The sequence below is a fragment of the Hypomesus transpacificus genome, unplaced genomic scaffold, assembly GCF_021917145.1.
Source record: "Hypomesus transpacificus isolate Combined female unplaced genomic scaffold, fHypTra1 scaffold_412, whole genome shotgun sequence".
NCBI lineage: Eukaryota > Metazoa > Chordata > Actinopteri > Osmeriformes > Osmeridae > Hypomesus > Hypomesus transpacificus.
Genome location: NW_025813930.1, coordinates 25,135 through 47,312, shown reverse-complemented (window position 1 = coordinate 47,312; position 22,178 = coordinate 25,135). Strand labels below are relative to the sequence as shown.

General features: G+C 47.9%; 2 protein-coding genes across 3 annotated transcripts; one reads left to right on the top strand and one right to left on the bottom strand.

Moving 5' to 3' along the window:
• Window positions 1-359: 359 nt before the first annotated feature.
• On the bottom strand, window positions 360-18,367 carry slkb (STE20-like kinase b). Of its 2 annotated transcripts, XM_047016562.1 has the most exons (19): window positions 17,545-18,367; window positions 16,072-16,236; window positions 13,275-13,323; window positions 12,818-12,967; window positions 11,437-11,509; window positions 10,938-11,132; window positions 10,441-10,522; window positions 9,044-9,175; window positions 8,034-8,825; window positions 7,812-7,942; window positions 6,941-7,064; window positions 5,924-6,103; window positions 5,211-5,291; window positions 3,180-3,309; window positions 2,124-2,248; window positions 1,682-1,873; window positions 1,299-1,424; window positions 1,011-1,124; window positions 360-606 (listed from the first exon to the last, which is right to left on the bottom strand). In XM_047016562.1, the coding sequence occupies exons 1-19, from the start codon at window positions 17,698-17,700 to the stop codon at window positions 460-462; spliced, it is 3,144 nt and encodes a 1,047-aa protein (XP_046872518.1). In that variant the 5' UTR covers window positions 17,701-18,367; the 3' UTR covers window positions 360-459. The 2 variants fall into 2 exon arrangements, with proteins under 2 accessions (XP_046872518.1, XP_046872519.1); XM_047016563.1 differs by lacking the exon at window positions 5,211-5,291 and having other exon boundaries at window positions 17,545-18,364.
• A 263-nt stretch (window positions 18,368-18,630) lies between these two features.
• stn1 (STN1 subunit of CST complex) lies at window positions 18,631-22,127 on the top strand. The gene is made up of 9 exons (XM_047016565.1): window positions 18,631-19,237; window positions 19,396-19,491; window positions 19,624-19,701; window positions 19,864-20,037; window positions 20,218-20,344; window positions 20,629-20,779; window positions 21,086-21,208; window positions 21,325-21,397; window positions 21,475-22,127. Exons 1-9 carry the CDS (start codon window positions 19,105-19,107, stop codon window positions 21,630-21,632), a joined length of 1,113 nt encoding a protein of 370 aa, XP_046872521.1. The 5' UTR covers window positions 18,631-19,104; the 3' UTR covers window positions 21,633-22,127.
• The last annotated feature ends 51 nt before the right edge of the window (window positions 22,128-22,178 follow it).

Here is a 22,178-nt window from a genome sequence, read left to right as displayed (position 1 = left end):
GGGGCAAGGCAGCACAGGTTCAGTCTCTTCACTCACTCATACTGTGTGTGTGTAAGCATGTGCATCTACTGTCTTGTAGTTGCACAGTGTGTGTGTGTGTGTCCACTGTCAATTGTGTGTGAGCATTGTGCATGTCAACAGTGTATGGAAGCCTCCTTTATCCATGTGAGCATCGGAGTGTGTGTGTGTATATAACATTTACATTTAGTCATTTAGCAGACGCTCTTATCCAGAGCGACTTACAGTAAGTACAGGGACATTCTCCCCGAGGCAAGTAGGGTGAAGTGTCTTGCCCAAGGACACAACGTCATTTTTCACTGACGGGAATCGAACCGGCAACCTTCTGAATAAGAGCCCGATTCCCTTACCGCTCAGCCATCTGACCCCCTATATAACCTTGTGTGTGTGTGTGTGTGTGTGTGTGTGGGGGGGGACCCGTGCCTGGCACCAGCAGCTCCCTCAGAAGCCTGTAGAGTGGACACTGGGGATGGGGTAGAACTTGGATATGCGGCTCTGGGACGAGGGGTTAAGGCATTCGGAATCTCCACTCATCTTGAAGAAGACTTCCTGTTCCTGAAGCTTCCGGGCAAACTCCTCCTCCAGCGCCTTGAACAACAACAACCGCAATCACAATGTGGGTCAGCAGCCAATCGTGCCGTGGACGAGCTCTAACAGTGGGTCAGTGTTGGGTCTCTCTGTCCAGGGCAGGGTTCTCCAATCCTGGTCCTGTCCTGCACGTTTCAGATGATTCCCTGCTCCAGCACACCTGATTCACCTGACCAATGAATGGTCGTTATCCGGCTTCCACAGAGCTTGATGACGACCCGTTCATTTGAAACAGGTGTGCTGGAGCAGGGAAACATCTTAAACATGCAGGAGAGCGGCCCTCGAGGACCAGGATTGGAGAACCCAGACCTGGGGGCTAACAGGCAGACGGGGGGACGGGTGGGGGGACGGGTGGGGGGACGGGTGGGGGGACGGGTGGGGGGACGGGTGGGGGGGTGGGTCACCTTCTTCCTGGGCCGGAGCCTCTCCCTCCACTCCCTCAGCTCCTGGCTGTGCTCCTCATCCAGCTCCTTCAGCTTCTGGGTCTCGTGCTCGATCAGGAGGTGGCACTTCTCGTTCTGACGGAACACGCACGCGGGTGCACACACACACACACACACGAGTTAGAGGCCGCTTCTTCGCGATTCACAGAGGTGTGTGTAAGAGAGAGAGACAGAGAGAGATTGAAAGTGCTCATATGTGTGTGTGTGTGTGTGTGCACCAGTGTGAGTGTGCGTCCTGCCCAGGCCTACCTGCAGCTGCTGCAGCTCCCTGACATTGGCGTCACACTGCAGCTGCAGGTCTCTCATCTGGTTCTCATGCTTCTGCTGCTGGTGCAGTCGCTCGTTCTTCTGACGCTTCTCCTCCTGGGTGGCAAACTAGAAGACAAACACACACTATTTTCTATTTTGTCAAATCTTCTTTCAGTCTTGAAGGTTGGGAAGTAGGAAGAAGGTAGGAAGCCATGACTGAAGGAAGGAAGGAAGGAAATGAAGTAAGGAGGGAAGGAAGGTGTAAAGGAAGAATAAATGAATGAATGAATACTAAAAACAAACTTTAAAAGCTAAAGGAAGGAAGGAAACAAAGAACCCAGTGGGTCAGGAAGGAAGCTAACATGGATGCCGTCTCCCCTCACCTGTTTGACCTTCTCCCTCTCCTGCTCGGGGGTGATGACAGCCCCGGTGATCCGCAGGCTCTTCTTGAACATGGCCATGCGCGTCTTGGCCTCGCTGCGCTGGATCTTGGGCAGGCGCGCCCGCTCCTGGGTCTGACGGCTCTTCAGCTCCTCGATCAGACGCTGGTTGTAGCGCTGCATCTGCTCCATCTCCTGCTCCGTGCACACACACACACACACAAAGAGAGAGAGACTTCATATTATCCCTGTAGAAACATCCATATTAACTCTAACATCTCACTTTGCTTGTAGTGCTCTTCAGTTCGTAAATGGAACTTGGAGAGCAATTAAAACAATTGTTTTGTTATCGTATGAATGGACTTTATGTGCTTTTCGCTAAGTAACGTTATCATTTGACATGGGACGACTTCTTCTTCTGTTCTGTCTGTCAGACGGGACTTACCTTCTCATGCCTCTTGAGCAGCTGGTGTCTCTGCATGAAGTACTGATCCTTGAGCTGCTGTTTCAACAGTTGGTGTTTCTCCTGCAGGTGGCGCTCCTCCAGCTCCCACATGGCCGCCTCCCGCGCTGCAAACACACACACGCACACACACGTTAGTATGTGTGAAAACACACCGAACACGGAAATACTGCTCACATTTTAAAACCACAGACATCCTTATCACATATTTGTGGTCGTCAAACTGGATCAACACCATAGGTACCTCCTCTCATGACCTACTGACTACTTTAATACCTAACTGAACTTCCTCCGACACTCTAAAGTAGGAACATCTACATGAGCTCCCACAACTCTGGCTGAGTGGGTCTTCTGGAGGGTATGTTTAGGGTAAACCCAGGCCAACGTCTGAGCTCTGGGATCAGGAGTGGGCCCGAGTTAGCGTGCAGCAGCTCTGCGTTCAGTTCAGTTGAGGGTCAGGGAATTGGGGCCTGGGTCCGTCTTAGCAGGAATTAAAACACAAGACCCCCTCCCCCGGCTTCAAAGAGGCCGTTTGTCCTTTTGCTGTGTCACTGTGAACAGCAGGTGCTGGTTGTGCCTTGCATTGCCCTGTAAGCCTACACTTCATGTTGCTTTGTTCGCAGTGAAGGAAAAGCAGGAGCCTTGTCTCAATGCAGCTGGATGGTAATAGCCAACCCGCCTTTGGCTCACAGGTAGAAACCGTTTAACTCCACTATAGGTGAGGTACAGCTGGTGGCACCAGTTAGTCCACCTAATTATACATTTGTAACTGAGCTAGTGTAACGGGTGTGAATCCGTGAAACTCACTCCTCAAGTATATAACAGGTCACCCGCGTCAATGAAGAGCTAGCTTTTCGTTGGCATAGCTGGTAGTGGTCGCGCTTGGCAAGTCAGAGGTAGCATGTTTGAGCCCAGCGAGTGGCGAACATCGGCCTGCAGACCTAGTGACGGAGCGTGGCCACGTCTGTTACGTACCCGTCACACTAGCTACAGTATACATTTGTCTTTCAGCGAGCATGCGCTCCGAGCCGTCTGTACCTCGGAGGAGCTGCTGCTTGTGGTTGAGGCAGTCCCTCTCGATGGTGGCCAGCTCGTGCTTGTGCTGCTGGATGATCTTTTTCAGAGCGCTGTCCAAATCCTGCTGCTGTTTCTGGAGGAACTCCTGCTCCTGAGCACCGAGGGAAGGAGAGGGAGGGGTGTTAGTATGAAGGAGCATCACTTCCTGTTTGTGTGGAACGGCACACCTGGGAAAGTTAAAACGGCAGAGGCCAGAATGATCACGCCAGAGAACACGCACACCAAAAGGAGATTCTGGCCGTTTGATTGGCTACACCAGTGTTTGTTAGCTTGGATACCTTGTAGGAATATTGAAATTAACCAAAGAAAAAGGTGACAGGAGAGATACCCATGACAGTGGCAGATCAGCAAAAAATGTATAAAAGAAAATGTTGTCCAGAACCCCAACAAGGGAATAGTAAACCTCCCTTTTCCCCTCATTACTGGACTTTGAGATCCCCAGACAGTTTCATCCCATCGTCCGTATGGGCAGGAAGGTTTAGCATGGCCATGAGTTAGTATCAGGCTAGCCACACTTCAATTCACCTGATAAGATGCTAAGTAGCTAAACACCAGTGATCAAGTCAACAGTAAGTGTTTTCTTTACAGGTTAAGAACACAGTCTGATGCTATAATCAACACCATCTGGATCAGTCATGTATGGTCGGATGCTAACTATAGATAGCTTTGCAACGTCAAAGAGGTAATACGGATATTTTTAGTATGAGTCACAGGTTAGCATCTTTTTTACCCCGGTTCCAGTTTCATTGCATGGAGATTAGCACTGAGCTAGCAGGACAGGGTGGCAAGATCACCCAACCATCTGTGTAACAGGTCCTTGAGGGGCTAAATGTTAACATAGGAGTTTACCTCAGGGTAAGCGTGGCTTTATCTGGTGTGCCAGAAAATCTGACAACATGCTGTCGGTTAGGCTACAGTAAGGTGGTATTTTTATGTAGACCGAAATCCATTAAACTCGTACTGGTTCTATATATGAATTTTAAATATTTCCACTTTGTGACTTTTTAGCTGACTCAATATATACACTGTATTTTCATTCAAATCAATCACATTCTATGACCAACATCGGGAGCTCTGGAAAATAACAAGGACAGAAAGAGAAAGATCACCCACACAACAACACACTTCAAAAACACCCAAGAAAAAACATCTCTCCCTCAATATCGATGAGTCGGCCCACTGACAACAAGGAGAGCTCTGAAGACGTCCGTCAAACCCACCAACAGGCCTGGATCAAACACACAGGGTGCGTTTCATTTGAATCAGAATTTGGCACTGCGTACCTTTAGCACCGCTGCCCAGTGGTTCCGTATTCAAGAAGTAAACTAAATAAAGTTCACCCAAAGTATTGGCGAATAGTATCTGACCCAGGTCTGAAAATGAAGATGAACAGTTGTTGGGGGGGGGGGGGGGGGGGGGGGATTGCTTGAGTTACATCCTGTATGGGAGCTTTGACAAGGGTACAGGAGGACTGGAAAGACTGAATCATGACATGGGCCACTCCCTAACCCTTCAAGCAGGAGCAGGTTACACTCCTATTGAACAACACCCTCTGTGGGCTGCATACTTTTCACCCAGAAAACCTGGATGGCCAGGATCAACCACAGAAAAGCCCTTAGGCCATAATCTTTGAAGGTGAATCAATATATTCATAGATGGATACTTAAGAGGCTGGAGGAGAAGTTAAGTCATAAAATGTAGGATTGTTTCGAGGCGTTTTATAGTAGAAAAGGAGAGAGGAGGTCATTTCCTGGTATTCAATGCTTTGCTGCTATCCTGGTCGACACAGGAATACAGTTCCCTTTAGAGAAACAAGTAGTGGGTAATTGACGTTCTAAGAACCACAACAACACCACAAGTCTACTAAGAAGGGAATATCTTGAATGACGGAAACGTATGTACACCAGACTGTTGGTAAAGTTAGTAACCTGTAGCAGGGAACTCAGTCCAAGTTGGAAAGCCACACCGGAGTTTAGTGCCAGCTCATGTTACCTCTTCAGATGGGGTAAGGATCATGTCCTCTTTTATACGCCTGATAGCGTTTCTCCGCTGCTTGGAGAACTGCTCCACTACCTGTTGTGAATGCCAGCAGCAAATGGACGACAGGGGCGTGAAAACATGCATTAACAACACCTAAGGCTCACTTGCAGTAAACCAACATGTTGCCAAGTAACCAACCTTAACCTTTACCATCACCCAACAGGGCATATGAATGGAGTTTCAGAACTGGACGCTTTGTCATAAGCAGCTGTTGCGTAACACTTGTAGTTAATCCATATCAGAGCGCGTCAGAATAACACAACCCTAGTTCACCTTCCCAGAGCCCTGCTGTGATACAGTTGCTTAGAGTGATGAGAGTTGGCAGGGCTGGACTGATTAGGGTTACTCAAGGTCTATTACATCATCATTACAACATCTAGAATCGAGCAGCTCAATGGGTTCCCCATCAACACCAGTGTCTATGAATAGGTCCTGAGCTGTCATGGTGGCAGGCTTATCCTCTCCCTCTTTATTAGACTTGTGGGATTTTGGTAAGAGAGGTGAGATAAATACTGTGTCCATGTCCATATTGGTCATTTAACTTTCTCTCTTTTTTATTTATATTTTTGTTCTCTCAATCACAAACACACACACACAACCTTCCCATCCAAATCCTCCCAACCACACGCTCTTGGTTTCCCACCCCTCTCCCTCTCTCTCCTCACCTCCTTCTTGCGGTTCTTGAGCACGTTCTGGAACTTGGACAGCTCCTTCTCCTGCTCGGCCTTGATGCGCTTGGCCTCGTCCCTCAGGCGGTTGGTGTGCTCCTGCTCCAGGCGCTCGATGGTCTGCTTCTGCTGCCTCTCCAGGTTCTCCACCTCCTGGTCGTACTGGCGCTTCTTACTCTGCGGGGGGGAAAAGAGGGTGAGGGCGGGTTGGGTCCGGGTGAACGTGAAGGAGAGCTTGCGTTTGCCTTGCTTCCGAGGTTTTCGATCGAGTGAGGACATTTTTGGTTTGAAAGTCATCGGCTTTTTCCCGCTGGGGCTCGCAAAAACGTGGCTCCTGATTCTGGCTGATGCTGACGGATGGATTACGTTCCTGCTCCGGGGGGAAACCCGGCATAAAAATCCTAATATCGCGATTCTGTCTGAGCACAAAATCTCATGTAAAAGATATTCACCGTTGCCTTTCGGTCGGATCCTGGGCAATGCATCCCTGCCTCTCCCTCTGTAGAGAATACATGCTTTCTCCGGCTTGTGGCTAGCCTCTAGTTTAAACTGAGTTTGACTGACAGGTCGATTTAAGCAGTGGCCAGGTCCAGGAATAGGTCCTGGGGGAGTGACGATGCAAGAGCCGCCTGGGAGGATTAGAGGCATGGAACTCCTGGACTGGCACAAACTGGTAGAAACACAGACCGGCTGGGCATCAACTGGGCAGAGCTGAGGAGGGTCACACTGGGTAACTCCAGGAATAAGGAGCGTGCTGGGCAGGACTGAATCTAACAAAGCAGAGCTGGGTAGGAGCGGGTCAAAAAATACCATACCAGAGGTCATGCATGGAAATAGAACCAAAATGTAGGTCTATTTAAAAGACTCATTATGACTCAAATTACAGGGATTTAACAACTTGGCTTCAGGCTATTAACTTGACTATTGGTGAGAGAATCCCTCCTAGTTTTCCAATGGCGGTGTCCCGAGCTCTGCCCACACACAGGGCCCCTGAGGGAGGGAGGAGGGACTCACGGTGGTTTCCTGTTCGAAGCGTCGGTAGATCTGCTCCTTCTGCTGCTGCAGCTTGTTGCTGAGCTGCTGCTGGGCCCTCTGCTCCTCCTTCTGAAGGAACCTCAGCTCCCGCAGCTCCTGCCGCCTGGAGGGGGAGGAGGAGGGGGGGAGAGAGGGGAGGAGGAGAAAGGGGAGGAGGAGAGGAGATGGATGAGAGGAGATGGATTAGGGAGAGAGGGGAGAAGGAGATGGAGGAGAGGAGATGGGTTAGGGAGAGAGGGGAGGAGGAGAGGAGATGGGTTAGGGAGAGAGGGGAGGAGGAGATGGAGGAGAGGAGATGGGTTAGGGAGAGAGGGGAGGAGGAGATGGAGGAGAGGAGGAGATGGAGGAGGGGGAGGAAGAGGAGATGGATGAGGGGAGATGGGAGAAGGAGATGGAAAGGTGGGAGCGGAAAGAAGGGGTAGGTTGAGGAAGGGAGAGAAGAAAGGAGGACATGAGGAAAAAAGGACAAAGGCAAAGATGGAGGATGGGAGTGGAGGAGCGAGGGAGGGAGGGGAAGGAGATGAACGAGGGTGGTGAGGAGGTAGAAATAGAAGAGGAGGGGGAGAAGGAGGGGGGTGAAGCGTTAGAGAAGCAAGTGATGGTGCAGGAAGTAGCCTCAGTGTAATCTCTGCTTTGTTTGTCAGAGGAGGGTATCAAGCCACACCACATTCTCAGTAGAGCTTATGAGATGCACACAGCTGTAAAAATAGATCCCTCATAAAGGTAAAATAAGGTATGTGTAAAACGATGAGTCATGTCCTGATTATTAAAATCGAGTTAAAACATTTGCACCAAACATTTGCATAGTTTTGCATGGAAAATTCCCATTGTGTGGAGACAGGCAGTTTACCTGAGGAACCTCATCTCCTCGTTTTTGGTGTCGTTGTCGGTGACAATCTTCGAAGTGGTCACGCTGACCTCGACCCCGTCCACCATGAACTTCCTGGTCTTCTTCAACGTCTTCTTCTGGCGTTTGGTGTCCTGGCATGACAAAATGGAGGCAATCGACGCGGTGTATATACACATTGTATCTGTGGTATTCTTTTCGGGAAGGTAGAGTAGCTTTGCTAACCTGTATGGACACAGTTCCAGGCTCCTTGGTTTTGGTGAGGAAACTAGAGATGGAGAGGTTGAGGTCTACGCTGCTGTTATCGGCAGCCGAACCGCTCCCCGAGTCCGAATCCCTCTCTTTCTCGTTCTTCGTTTTCTCCGGAACAACCTTCTCCACCTCCACAGGTGGTTTATCTTGCTCTCTCTCCTTCGCCCTCTCTCCCTTCTCTTCTCTCGGGGCCGCTGGTGATGAAGGGGACGGCTTGTGCTCGTCAGGCAGCGTGAGGGTGACCCTCAACCCTCTGGTGAGCTCCTCGTCGGTGGGTTGGGCCGGATCTTCCACGGTGTCCATCTTTTCTTTCGTGACCTGCGACCCTTCAGCCTCGTTGGTCTGGACCTCGGCCGTGTCCAACTCCTTCTCCTCCTCACTGGCTAGCTCCAACTCCTCCATCTCCTTTACCGGTGGGACCGGTTCCTCGGGTTTGACTGGTTTCTCCCCTTCTTCCGGTGAGGCGACTTCTTCTGCTTCCACATCCATCTCCTCTTCTTTCTTCGTCTCACCCAGCTTCGGTGTCGCCTCTCCGTCCTCTACTGGAGTGCTCGGGGTCTCCTCCACCTTTACCACTTCAGCACGGGCAGGAGGAACCTCCACGGAACTTGTATCTACAACATGGTTGCCTGCTGGTACGCCGATGGATGAGGGGAGAATCACCTCAACCTTCTCAGGGACAGACTCCAAGATGGAGGGAGACAGGGGAGTCTTCTCATCTTCAGAACTTGCCACACTAGTGTCTGATGGGGCGCGCTTATGACCCTGAGGTAAAAACACAGGGGGGGATTTCGTTTCACAAGTTCAACCCACTCGGTTGACATAGTTGAATATTCAAATATAGCATAACATAGCAGCGATTAGAACATCTCTGGCGACAGAGAACACATTTGACAAAATTCAGGAGTCAAATATAAACGTAGCGTGAGCTTAAAAGCCTTTTCATCACGTCAGGTTGTCACGACAACTCTGTTCCAACCCACCAGCTGTGTCTCCGTGTCCTCCTCCTCCTCCTCCTCCTTGTGCTCCTCAATCTCCTCCGTCACCTCCGCCTTGGCCTCGGCTATCAGCTCCCTCAGGGGTCTGCTGTCCGTCACGCTGCTCACAAACGGATGCTGCACACAGCACAAACCAGACGCCATACTGAGCACACGGAATAAGACCCTTTTTTTATATTTTATTATTCTTTTTTGTGGCGTTCATCGGTCGATTTTATTCAGAGTGATGTGCAGGGGGGATTTGGACCTGGGATCTATTGATCTGTCGTCAAATGGGATACTACTGAGCTGTACCCATTCAATTTTTTCCGACATTATCTAGGCTATTCTGATTCAAACATATGCGCAAATGGCATTTTTCTTTCATGCCTGTTCCATTCGCTGAATGAAATAGTGTTGAGATCAGAACGGGAAAGCAGACAGAATGGTGCTGACTCCACAAATCTACTTACAGTTTGTTGCACAAATGATGTTAATGCCCAGCTTTTGAAATCTCTACAAAGACTTCTCGAAAGAAAACAAAAGCAACCAACTACAATGCAACAGACCTACCTTCTTGGGCTTGGACGCCTGTTGCACATAATATATCGCCGGCCTGAAAACATGCAGCTTCTTGGACATCAAAACAGAAAAGGGTGGCAGACTGGTGTTCTGTACTTTCAATCCCATTTAGATGTTTCGCTTTTCTACCCAGAAAAAAATACAATCCTCCTATTGTATCCCGCTGCCGCAGAGGCACGACTGTGAGGGCTGACACTAGGAACAGACTCCAAACACGACTTATCTCTTCACTGTCCCTCCTGTCACTCTCTTAAGTCGGTAAGTAACCTGGCCCGCGTCGGCTGCGGCACCTTAAACCCTCTGGAAAAGAAAAGCCTGTTGCGCTGACGTAGGCAGGTGAGAGGATAGGGAGGGGTGAGCCGCGGAGGAGGGTGGGAGAGGGAGGGTGAACGAGGCGTTAGCCCGAGGTGTCCAGGCAACACAGATGTCCACAGGGTGAGCAGATGTCGGCTCAGGCGGGCCGTGGGGGGGGGGGCGGGGGGGGGGGGGGGGAGAACGGCTGGTCACTAGGGAGGGGGAGGAGTGGAGATGCGGGGGGGGGGGGGGGGGGGGGTGAGAAGGGGGGGAAGGGTGCTTGGGCGAGGCTGGGGGGGCGCTGAGTAAAGGCCGACTTCACGCTAGCTACGTGTACGCATACGCACATGTCTTGCGTTTGTTTGGTGCGTACCTTCTGCACATCTCCCTAGGTCTTGAGTGTTCGAGTGTGTGAATACCAACAGAGCTGTACCTCTATACTTGCAGTAGCTTGTGAGACGGTTAAGAGAGGAAGAAAGTGTGTACAATGGATGGAGAGGGGGCAGGTGAGGCGAGGGTTCATTTACCTGTAGAAGCTGAGCTGTGTTCCACCTGTTGTCCACGTTCTTATCCAAACACTTCTTCAGGAAATCGCTGAACTCTGGAGACCTGAGGAGCAACAATGGAGACATGTTTCATTTAGTTTACATCCAAGTCATTTTTACCTGACACTCTAACCCAGGGGTGTCGAACTCCGGTCCTCGAGGGCCGCTGTCCTGCATGTTTTAGATTTTTCCCTGCTCCAACACACCTGATTCAATTAAATGGTTTGTTATAACGACCCTTCATTCAAATCAGGTGAGCTGGATCAGGGAAACATCTAAAACATGCAGGACAGCGGCCCTCGAGGACCGGACTTCGACACCCCTGCTCTAACCTGATGGTTTGTCTACACAGACATCAGAAACAAGTTACATGCTCACTCTCTCACGCTCCCTCTCTCCCTCTCTCTCACTATGTCTCACACACACTCTCTCACTCACTGTCTCACACACACACACCTGTCCTGTGACACTGGACTCACCATCGTGACGGCTGCATCAGGGTAGGAGGGTCGGCCTTGGCTATCTTCAGCAGGACTCTCATGGGGTTCATCTCGTGGTTGGGCGGTTCGATCTGGGCCAGCTCGATCAGGGTCACCCCCAGGGACCAGATGTCAGCCTTGTAGTCATAGGGACGGTCCTTGGACGTTTCACACATCACCACCTCTGGAGCCATCCTGGGACCAATGAGAATTGAGGATTTTAAGAATAGTTTTTGTAAACGTTTTCTTTTTTTTACTAATGCAGTGCATTTTTTACATTGTGCAGGTTTCTGTTTCGATATGTATCCATGAAAAAGTGTGAATCTTCTAGAACAGTGGTCTTCAACCTTGGTCCTCAGGGACCCCTTGTCCTGCACATTTTAGATGTTTCCCTGCTCCAACACACCTGATTCAAATGATGGGTCGTTATCTAGTTATGCAGAAGCCTGTTAACGACCCATTCATTTGAATGTTTCTTCCTTTGTCGTGGGTGACTCACCAGTATGGCGTCCCAATGAAGGAGTCTCTCCTCTGCATAGTTTTTGTGTTTTTGGCCGACACCCCAAAGTCAGCTGGAAACCACATGTAATTACAGACAAACAAATAAGACACTGAAATGCAGACAAAGCTAATTTCATCAACAACAAACCCTGACAAAGCATTACCACCGATTAAAGCAAACAGGCGACTCTATGCTAATCTCGTTAGCGTAAAACAGAGAGACCTATGCCGTAACAGTGCTTTCATAACGCCTACATCTGGCCGATGACGCCAGGTTGCGTTCACGCTGACCGCCACTAGTCACAGAGTTTGTCCCGCCGGTGCGTGCTGACATGCGGACGTCAGCCATTTGTTTCGCAACCGCCTCGGTGTCAGGTTGCGGGAGGACACACTAGCCCCCCCCCCCCCCCGTGTGTGTGCGTAATCACCCTGTTCCCTCCATCAGTGATGACTCACACCGGGAATGATCTGGATGCCTCACGGCAGCATCTGTGGCAGCTTACTGTGCACAGCACTTTGTGAGTCAGGGGAGAATACAATAAGCTGCCTCATGCTGTCCAACCCAACAAGCTGGCTGTCTCTACACTCTAATATGATGCTGCAGGGGTTGGTGGGAAGTTAGACTGTGGCACATGCACTGTCGTTGTGATTAATATACTTAGTGTTATTCCCTTAAATGTTGACAATGGGCAGTGTGTTCAGGGCTTGACATTCTGTGTATGTATAACAAGTTTCATCTAGATATCAGTCTTGTACACTGAGAACACAGGGGGAACAGATTTTCCTGGAGACCTAAGGAAAATGGACCCCCCCCCTGTAAATTACAGTCTGGCCATTTATAAAGCACTATAGTGATGCTGGTGATGTATGTTACTGTTATCATTATGTATAAGGCAAGTTTCATCTATACATCAGTCTTTTACACTGAGAATACAGGGGGAATATACGTTTCGATAGTTTCTGCATGACATTTATAAAAGTGGCCCATCAAAAACAAATGCTGGAGTTGCTTAATATACTGATGAAATCTGGTCATCCTAAAACATTCTGTCCTCTGTCGTCCCGCAGTGTTTCAAGCAAGTAGGATTCAACACGTGTGTGTGTGTGCTGTGTGTGTGTGTGTGTGTGTGTGCTCTGTGTGTGTGTGTGTGCTCTGTGTGTGTGTGTGTGTGCTCTGTGTGTGTGTGTGTGTGCTCTGTGTGTGTGTGCTCTGTGTGTGTGTGTGCTCTGTGTGTGTGTGTGCTCTGTGTGTGTGTGTGTGTGCTCTGTGTGTGTGTGTGTGCTCTGTGTGTGTGTGCTCTGTGTGTGCTCTGTGTGTGTGTGTGCTCTGTGTGTGTGTGCTCTGTGTGTGTGTGTGTTCTATGGCTCCTCTCTCTCACCCAGCTTGACGTCTCCGTCCAGAGAGACGAGGATGTTCCCAGCCTTCAGGTCTCGGTGGATCACCTTGTTGTCATGGAGATAGACGAGGGCCTGGAGAGTCTGCTTGCACACCACTCTAATTTGAGGCTCCGTCAGGGGCCTCTCCAGCTCTGGACACACACACACATTCTTAGAATTCCTTGCTCAGTCACACACACACTCTTCCTCGTAGGCACTAATAAGACTGAAGATCATATTAGGACTAAGCTGGTTTACCATTTAGAAATGATCGAATGCTGTGCGTGGGAGGTCTTTTTTTTGGGGGGGGGGGGGGGGGGGGGGGGGGCACTGTATGCCCACGCCACGGGCGGCATATCAGCATCCCTGACGTCGAGTTTCGGCTTTTGCTGATTCGTTTGAAATACGTTCGCGAATGTTTTATTTTAAGTGTGGGCGCTGCAAAGAATGCTGACTCACCCAGCATCACTGCGTCCACCGCTCCACCTGCACAGAACTCAATCAGGATCTAGAGAAAGAATGAGAGAGAGACACAGGAAGAGAGAGAGACACACACAGAAAGACAAAAATGCTTTGTTGATACATCTCCAACATGACTGTGAGCTGTATTTCCAATAGCTAAACCACAGAAGGGAACAACAACAAGCATTGTACTGAGCCTGACAGGAACAGTGTCACACCATGTCCACTGTTGGCATGGACACGAGTCAGCGGCGCGATACCACGTACAGTAAGCCGCCGTGGGAACAAAGACACAAACAACATTTGCAGCGTTAATAAGCGTACGGGGCAGTAATCCCTGTGTTTCCCCCTCAACACACAGGTATCCATGTTACAGAGTTCCTTCCTTCCCGTCTCTGATCTGGCTTGCCGGCCTTCCAATCCCATTCACAGGGGTCTTACAGGTTCTCAAGGGGCATGCATCCACTTAACTCTACCCATCCAATCAGTTACTTTACAATCAACAAGCTTAGCCAGAGACTTGATCACATGACCTACAGCACCAACTTGACCAGTAGCCTGTCTGCTACCCTACTTTTCAGTCCCATTCAGAGGCTGTACATGTGTCATGACAAATTCTTTAGGGCCGGTCATCTCTTTTGGCCCTGCCCTAACTATCTGAGACAATTCAGGAGTTACTGCAGAATGCTGATCCCTTAAAGGATTTTAGAAGTTCTCAAGATGGCCGCTGGTATAAGAGGATTGGCCAGCAAGAAAGCCGGCCGCTTTGAGGAAGGGCTTGTCCGTAGCGCCTCTAGCCCCTGGACAGGAACGTATCCCTTATCGTCAAACAGATTTAGGAGGCTTAATGCGCAGTGCATATAGTTAGCGGGTTAGCCTTACAGTAGCTACAGTTAGCTAGCTGGCTAGGTACTTGTGAGAGCGTGTTAGCGTAGCCTAGCAAGAATCTCGAGCCATTGCTGACAACAATAACGTAATAATCAATTGTTGTATGATATCTGGCATGGGATGAGTCATAAAGGGCCATTAGGTTGTTTTTATTTTACATGATCTGTTGGCACAGGAATACTGACAGATGCGATTGACAGTTAACACTTTACTTCCTCATATCACATCCTGCAGGCTGGTTGACCAGTCCCCCTCTTGAGGTTTAGACCTAGAGTTCAGGAGGTCACTGGGTCCAAGCAGCATTCTGTGAACGTTTTTATTTACACCCTTATCGTTCCCATACTATCTTACTGATGCACTTCAGTGGAAACAAAAACATCCTTCAATAGCGTTCTGCCTTCCGTGAAAAAAAACTAAACCCAAGAGACTGCTAAGAGCCATGGTCCTTCAGACAGTCTGGTCCATTCACAAGGGGCCGGATCGTGTTGTCTCTCTGTAGGCGTGCTGTTGTTTTAACACTGCTGGCTGTGCACAATAGGCCCCACAGTGGAGTCTGTACAGTGGTGGTATACACAGAGGGACCACAGAGCAGCGACTGCACATGTACACAAACACACATACATACACTGAGGAGCCATTCACAAGGTACCGAGGACATACGTGTGAGAGTACCCACTAACAACAAAGGTCATAGGTCAGTGATATTGCGGACGGGAACGCGTGAAGTGCGATCATGCGTGAGCCGTGGTGAAAAGTAAGGGCGGGAGGGTGAGTGAAATTCAAGTTGTGCAAGAGATGTGCTAAGCACAACAATATCTCCACGCTGGCCCCTTCGTCTCCTATCTACACGGGAGAGTGCCGTGTAAGCCCCAGATCAAAATCAATAGACAACCTCCCATTTGGACTGGAGCCATTGTTCAGCAGACAATGGGGAGGAAAGTGGCTGAGCACTGACTCGATAACGCGCTGTAACCAAACACCCAGGTAATTATGACATTTTCCTCATGACTGGAGACAAGGCCTCGGTGGACGTTCGTTGCTGGGATATTTTTTATGCCGGCCAGAGCTTCCTACCTCTTATTCTTCTACTTCTAGAACACCCCTCTTTTGTTCCATTTGGCCTACTTTGCTGAAGACTTGTATCAGATAGCACAAAAGTTGCATTAACCTCCTAAATATAGATTTCTTCCGCCGCCCGTTATTCAATAAAACAAGGCTTTGATCTTGCCTGAGAGGTAACTAACGATGTGATTGAAGATTCATACAACATACTACAGCAGAAGTGGTACTCTACTAGCTTGTATTACTTTAGCGTTCCTATATACATTCACATTTACCTGCCACTTCGTTTAAAGCAATGTAGAAATAGTGCATGCGAAAGTAACTGCAGAGTGCATATCTAAGTAATTTACAATGACTAAGTGGAACAAGAAGACTATCCAAGGACTGGATAACGATTTGGCTAATCTCTGCACTTCCTTAGTGCAGTCCTGGATTATTAATGACCACTTTCCCTCAGCAGTGTGCAGCAGACACCGACTACCACAGGTGTTCCCTGGACACAGTCACCGGAGGCCTCACTTATCTCATCTCATGAGCATTACCGAGAACATTTTGACATTTCAACCTCACTGAGAAATAAAAACAGAGCAATAAAAACAGAGATATGCCTATCTGTCGACTCCCAAAACAAACAAAGAAGACATCTCCATACACTTCTCATCCGGTTTGATGATTAACCCCAATGATTTCATTTCATCTCGCTGCTAACGTGGACTTTGGCCCGAAAAGTTGACGGGCCAGGTATTTTGATCATCAAGACTCACCTCAGCCTACAAAAGCAGAGGAAGAACAATCGACATCGGCTCTTGACTACAACCCCCAGCCTCCTCGTGGTCCCACTCACCCACAGCTTGCTCTCATAGTAGAAGGCATCCAGCAGCTTGACGATGTTGTGATGGTCGCAGGAGGCCAGGATATCGATCTCCACCATGTAGTCCTCCAGCTCCTCCTCGGTCTTGGTGTCGATCACTTTGGCTGCTGCCAGGATGCCTGTCTGCTTGTTCTGAGCCTGTAGAAGCAGAAGAAGAAACGTGAGGAGGAGCAGAGAAGGGTGGGGGAGATGCAGTCATTTGGGGTTATTTTGGAGTTGCGTGAGAGGAGGATTGAGAAATTCTGCGTTGTCCTCTCCTTAGCACCTGTGGAGACTAGACTGCGGATGAGCACATTTTTATTGTACAAAGCTGCACTGGGGAAGTGGGGCTTGTGATATGTTCCTATTCACATTTTATATGTTTGCTTTGGCCCTTCTGGAAGCAGGATGTGCTTGAAGAGGTCGTTGTGGCGACATGGGATACAGCCACTTCCTCGTGACTTGGGCGTGTCCTGAGGTCAGCGTGTCGGCCATGGGGCCGTTCCAACAGCACGTTCCCCCGCCCCCCCCCCCCCCCCACATCCAAAACACAATTAGTGTTCTGGAGCTTCTACCATTTCACTACTGTGAATCGATGGGGAGGTTGGAGTCGGTCCAAGAGTGAGTCATCACCTAGACTACAGACAGGAAGCAGGGTACAGTTACTCTGCAATTTCCAGGGAAGGCCTTCTCATTCCCGACCGACTTCTGTAAGTTGGTCCAACATTGACTCATCCTAATAACTACAAACGAACGCTGTTTCATTGGAAAAATGTTGCTTCAGATTGAGCCTATTGTGGCCACATAAAAACATCACAGGAGCCTGAACAAAACTAAGTACCGGGCCTCATAATAAAGCCATTACACATGTTCCAAAATAGAACACAAGGCAACAAACATGGTGGTAATTGGGTGCTCAGTTGCTCCTAGACTTGGCCAGGACCATCATGGGAGATCACATTCAGTGTCACTCACACAAATGGACCTTTTGGATCTGCCCATGCATTGAGGTCACTGAAAACAGAGGCATTATTAAAAATAATGAATAGGAATTTATCTCACACCCTGGTTTTCCTGCAGTTGGGGTAGAGAGGGGGGAGAGAAACAATGGCTTTGCTGGCTGTGTGCTGTGTGGCTATCGCCTTGCTTAAGTATAGGAAAACAACGCTGTAATTGTGTAGGCAATAAGGTCCAGAGGTGAAGAAAGATGCGATGACAATTTTCAACACTGGTATTGGCACTTTGATTGGGTCGAGACCAATGAGCTATTCTACAAATCGTACAAAGGTTAACATGTCAGCGCAATCACAGAGCACACTACGTGACTGACTTATCCTCACAACCCTTTTCTGGATAATTGTTTACATAATGTGACTAATGTGATGAAGCAAAGATGTCCAGACAGCATTGACCCAGTGCACTGTCGACTCCTTACAATAGAATGCTATTAAGTACCCAATAACCTACCTTGTATACTTTACCAAACGCTCCATCTCCAAGTTCGCCGATAATTTCCCATATCTCCTCGGGATTCTCGTCCCGGTGGACGTGTTCATATTGCTTCTTTTTCTTCTCAGCACCCAATTTGAATATTTTACGAAAATTAAAGAATGACATGCTCATGTCTAGGGTGCTTCTTCAGTTGGAAAGGTGACAAAGGAATTAATCTCTCTGGTGTCACTGAGGCTTGTATTGGGCCTATTGCATTCTACTGTATGGAAACGAATAGGGAATGTACAGTCTTTGAAGAGATCTTGAAATCAATATATTGTAGCATATTCATTCAGTTAAATATTTACCAAAAGTTAATAGTTGAGAATTTCCAATCAGTACCATCAATGGCAATGTCATCAACGTTATCCGAGTTTAAATAATAAAGATTCTTCGCACATCATGGTTTATCCTTTCCTGTACCAGCAACAATGTAATTCGCATATTTTGTCATTGTATCCGTTCGGATAATGGACTTTCTCTGGGTAAAGTACCACGCGAAGCTCTTGTTGTTCTCCCAACTCTGAAACAGACTGGCCCGAAAACGCAATGCTCTGGATATCTTTTCTTAGACAAAAAGCTATACTATTGACGTCTTCAAATAATTAAATTCCAAGGGAAAATTACACATTTCCTCAAAAGTCAAACAAGTGTGGAAACCGTAAACACTAAACGTCGGTACGTTAAATCTTCTTTTCCTTGGCGAAGCACGGGGTCTAGTAATCTAGCGGATTTGGTGTCAAAGGCGCGTTCATGAGCGTGCACAAATGTAGTTCTTTCTGGTCAATTGAGGACTGGAACAAACTCATATCAAGAGCATTGCTGCCCCCAACAGTGCTGGAGAGTCGGTCAGGATCCGGACCTATAGGAGTAGTCGAAGATTGTAGCTAAATTATAATAGCACAACAATAAAGTTAAATCATGTTTACGTGTGTTTTTCATCTAATGAGCACGTCTACAATATTGTGTAACTCGGTGATCTGTAAAAAGAAAGATGCCTTTGTGCGATTGTATTTTTTGGGAACTACATGTCCCAGAAGCATTTGTAGAACGTACACGTGCACGTAAACGTAGCAATCGTTTCCGACACTCAAAGTTCATGATGAACAACATTGTATCAAAATATTTGACTCACTCAACTCTAAACAACTATCTGGCAAGTAAACTCAAACATCAAAGATGGTTTCAGCAACTAAGTACGCCTACACCGATACGTTTTGGGTGTGTTAATCACTGAATTCAAGTGACAAATTAAGTTAATCTGGGGTTTGTTTATTCAGGATATGCTAGTTTTTCATATGAAGGTAAATTAGGTTGTTACGATTTGTGTAAAACTGGAAGTAAGCACGGATTGAAGGAGTTCAGAGCGCAGAAAAGATTTGTATCTTCGAAACACGATTTTCATGTTATGTGCACACGAGGGCAGTCCATTGACCAGAATATCCTGAAGTGATTGGTTAGCGAACTTTGCGCGTGATCAGTAGTTAAATTAGCTAGACTAGTTAGCTTCAGCTAGCTAATTTATTACATTATGAAATGCAACCTGCACCGATGGATCCGGGCGAGGAGCCCCCGTCTATGCTTTGGGGACTGGACCCAGTCTTCACCGCCTTCGCCAGATTGTATATCGAAGACATCCTTCAGATGAGAGAGAGCTGTCAAATTCCTGGTATGGCATGAAGGAGAGTTTCGCTTTCTTGTTTATAACATCGGTTATCAAGGTAGCTAGGCTAGCTATAGCCTGTAGGCTACTGTAAAACATGTATGTTTCATAGTAGCTTTAGTATCATAATGTTGTTAATAATCGTTATGCTCTACACACGACAGGAATCTACTTCTACAACTCACATCCAATCTACAAAGTCGATGTTCTTGGGACTGTGGTATATAAAAGAGAGAGAGAAGACTTCTTCTGTTATGGAGGTACTGTATTAGTGTGATGCGAGTTGGCCTACGCTTTGAATGTCTTCGAAGTTTGTAAAATAGGATTCATATCAGAACCGGGTCTTTATCATAGATTATTCATTCAAATCGTTTGTGGGTTTTAATTCTTAGTCGATGATGGCACTGGTGTCATAAATTGTCTCTGCTGGAAGAAGGAAAAGTGGAGGGACCAGACTGATCCTGGTAAATGTAAGTTCCCATGTCTGGTTTGTGTAACATCGCAGTGTGCAAAACAAACGTCTCAAACAAATATCATTACAGTTCCATAGATGGATAAACAGTACTTTTAATCATCCCCTCTGGAAATCACAGCCGTTATCAGTCACTGACAGGTCGTTGTCTCATCCCTAGCCTCCTCCACATCCCTGGGGGACGGTCCTGGAGGCTTTAACCCAGTCAAGGAGCTGGAGAGGCTGCGACAGGCCCAGCGGACCAGCTCCCACCTGGAGATAGGGGAGCTGATCAGAGTGAGGGGGCCAGTCAAAACCTCCAGACAGCAGAGAGAGATCATGGCCTCCACATACTGTGAGTGGGAGAGGGTAGATACACACACACACACACACACACAGTATTTTGTGTTAGTGATGATAGTGCAACTGGGAACAGCACAATTACTTGAGTAACACACACACACACACACACAGGTCCCTGGAACAGTTCCATTAACCCCAACACTTGTGTGTGCGTGTGTGTGTGTGTGTCCAGACAAAGTGAGTGACCCAGTGATGGCGGTGCAGATAGCTTGGATGACGGAAGTCCCAGGGCTATACAGACAGTGCTATGATAAACCATTCAATCTGGAGAACAGCGCTCAGGGCCCCCAAACTGCAGGGTAAGTGGTCCTAAATACTGCCTGTTGCGGTTAATGCAATTTGAGCTCATTTGCTCGACCCCATGGCTTGACCCTGTTTCTCCAATCCAAACGGGTTCCAGTCTTTTGATTCAATTACTAGCGATGATGCATAGTCTACAGAGGAGATATCTGTTGATTAGCTACCATTGATGGACAGTCATGGGTACTTCAGTTAAAAAGCAAGGAAACGGTGAGTAATGGCTGTGAACTGCTCTAATATTTGCCTTTTATTCTTTCCCGTTTTGTTTTTGATGACTTTGCAGTGGCTCTGCTGCCTTTTTGCTTGGCCAGGCTACTCGCGTGTTGAAAGAGTACCTGAAAAAGAAAGAGGTTTCGAGGCTCAGACCGTACGACGTTCTAGACCTTCTGCAGCCTCTGGTGACCAGCCGACCTCAGCCAACTGCCGCAGACCAGGTAAGCTGCCACAGCAAACACTGTATCAGCATTGTTACTCGTTGTCACTCTCAATCAGAATCAGAAACAGCTTTGTTCAACAAGTAAGGTTGCACAAAATTTCCGATGGCAGGAACGTTTAGAAAGGTAGTACAACATTGGACTTCTCCCATCTATTTGCTCAAAATTGTGTTTGTGGTGGGGGTTTTTTCAGGTTAGGCCACAGGTAAATAGCTCCCAGGTGTCTGTTAAACAGGGTCCTACATCAGTGTGTGGGTTAATCACTTGTTTCTCAGAGGGTTTCTTCATGCTCTTTGGTGATGTTAGGAGCCGGTGGCGGGCCCGTCGGCCTCCAAGCGTCTTCGTCAGCTCCTGAAAGAGAGCCTGCAGGTGCTTCAGGACGAGGGGGTCGTGTTCCGCAAGGTCAAGTCCCAAGATGAGGTTTACCACGTGCGTCACCGCCGCCGACATCCTCCTCCTGTTTGTTCAAATTTGAATCCATGACAGTTGCCCCGAAAGCATTGCATTTGGGGAGTGGGGGGTCAAATGTGTTGAACTCCTTTTAGGTGACCGAACGGGACAAGGAGCTACAAATGACAGCCAAAGACATCGTCAGGGAGGACTCGAGAAGAGAGAAATGTGAGGTTTATATTCATCCTGTCTGCAGACGCACGGACATACCTTGCGGTCACTGACGGTCACTGTTTCTCCCACAGATGCAGAGAAGGGCTGCCATGTATTGCACATCCTCTCTGGGGTGAGACAGAGGTACAGCCCAAACATGAGCAAGTCAGCCATAGAGCTGGTCCTAAAGGCTCTGGAGTGTAACAGTGACATCATAAGCACCAGTGAAAACCACTACACCATCCTCTAACCCCACAGAATTTTTTTTTTGTCTTTTTTTTTTTTCGTCGGCAAGTTTGTATTATTATCACATAATCACATGGCTTTAAAGTTATTTATTGATGACGTTTCTGTAAATCCTATTTAGGATGAAAATTTGAAACTACGTGGGTTTTATCAGAATACCTTGCATGTTATGTGCACAGGGGGGCAGTATTTCGTTGCTAATTAACTGTAACGTGTAAAGAGACACGCTGATTGGCTATTTCGGAAACATCTGTATCCATATCAGAACCTTCATTAGGAAAGTCTAGGCTACTGACGTCAGAGCCTTGTAAGCAGACAGTTACTTTGTTAGCCTCGTACTTTTGCGTAAAATTAAACATCGGTGGAATAAACAGCAACAACCAAGTGGGCATGAGACTTAATGAAAATACCATCCATTGATTAATATCCATATCATGTGTATGCTATCCAGTGATTATATTCTGTGTTTTCTAAATGGAATAAAATAAACTGAGCACAATGCAACAAAACTCCGTTTAAGTGTATTGTATCTGTCAGCGAATTCAACTTT

Excerpts from the sequence above, each read along its gene's own strand:
- slkb (XM_047016562.1), bottom strand. The coding sequence starts at position 17,700 with ATGAGCATGTCATTCTTTAATTTTCGTAAAATATTCAAATTGGGTGCT. Across the intron at positions 12,968-13,274 it reads GGTGGACGCAGTGATGCTGG|AGCTGGAGAGGCCCCTGACG; the intron begins GTGAGTCAGCAT and ends GTGTGTGTCCAG. Across the intron at positions 10,523-10,937 it reads CTGATGCAGCCGTCACGATG|GTCTCCAGAGTTCAGCGATT; the intron begins GTGAGTCCAGTG and ends GTTGCTCCTCAG.
- stn1 (XM_047016565.1), top strand. The coding sequence starts at position 19,105 with ATGCAACCTGCACCGATGGATCCGGGCGAGGAGCCCCCGTCTATGCTT. Across the intron at positions 19,238-19,395 it reads AGAGAGCTGTCAAATTCCTG|GAATCTACTTCTACAACTCA; the intron begins GTATGGCATGAA and ends TACACACGACAG. Across the intron at positions 20,780-21,085 it reads AGCCAACTGCCGCAGACCAG|GAGCCGGTGGCGGGCCCGTC; the intron begins GTAAGCTGCCAC and ends TGGTGATGTTAG.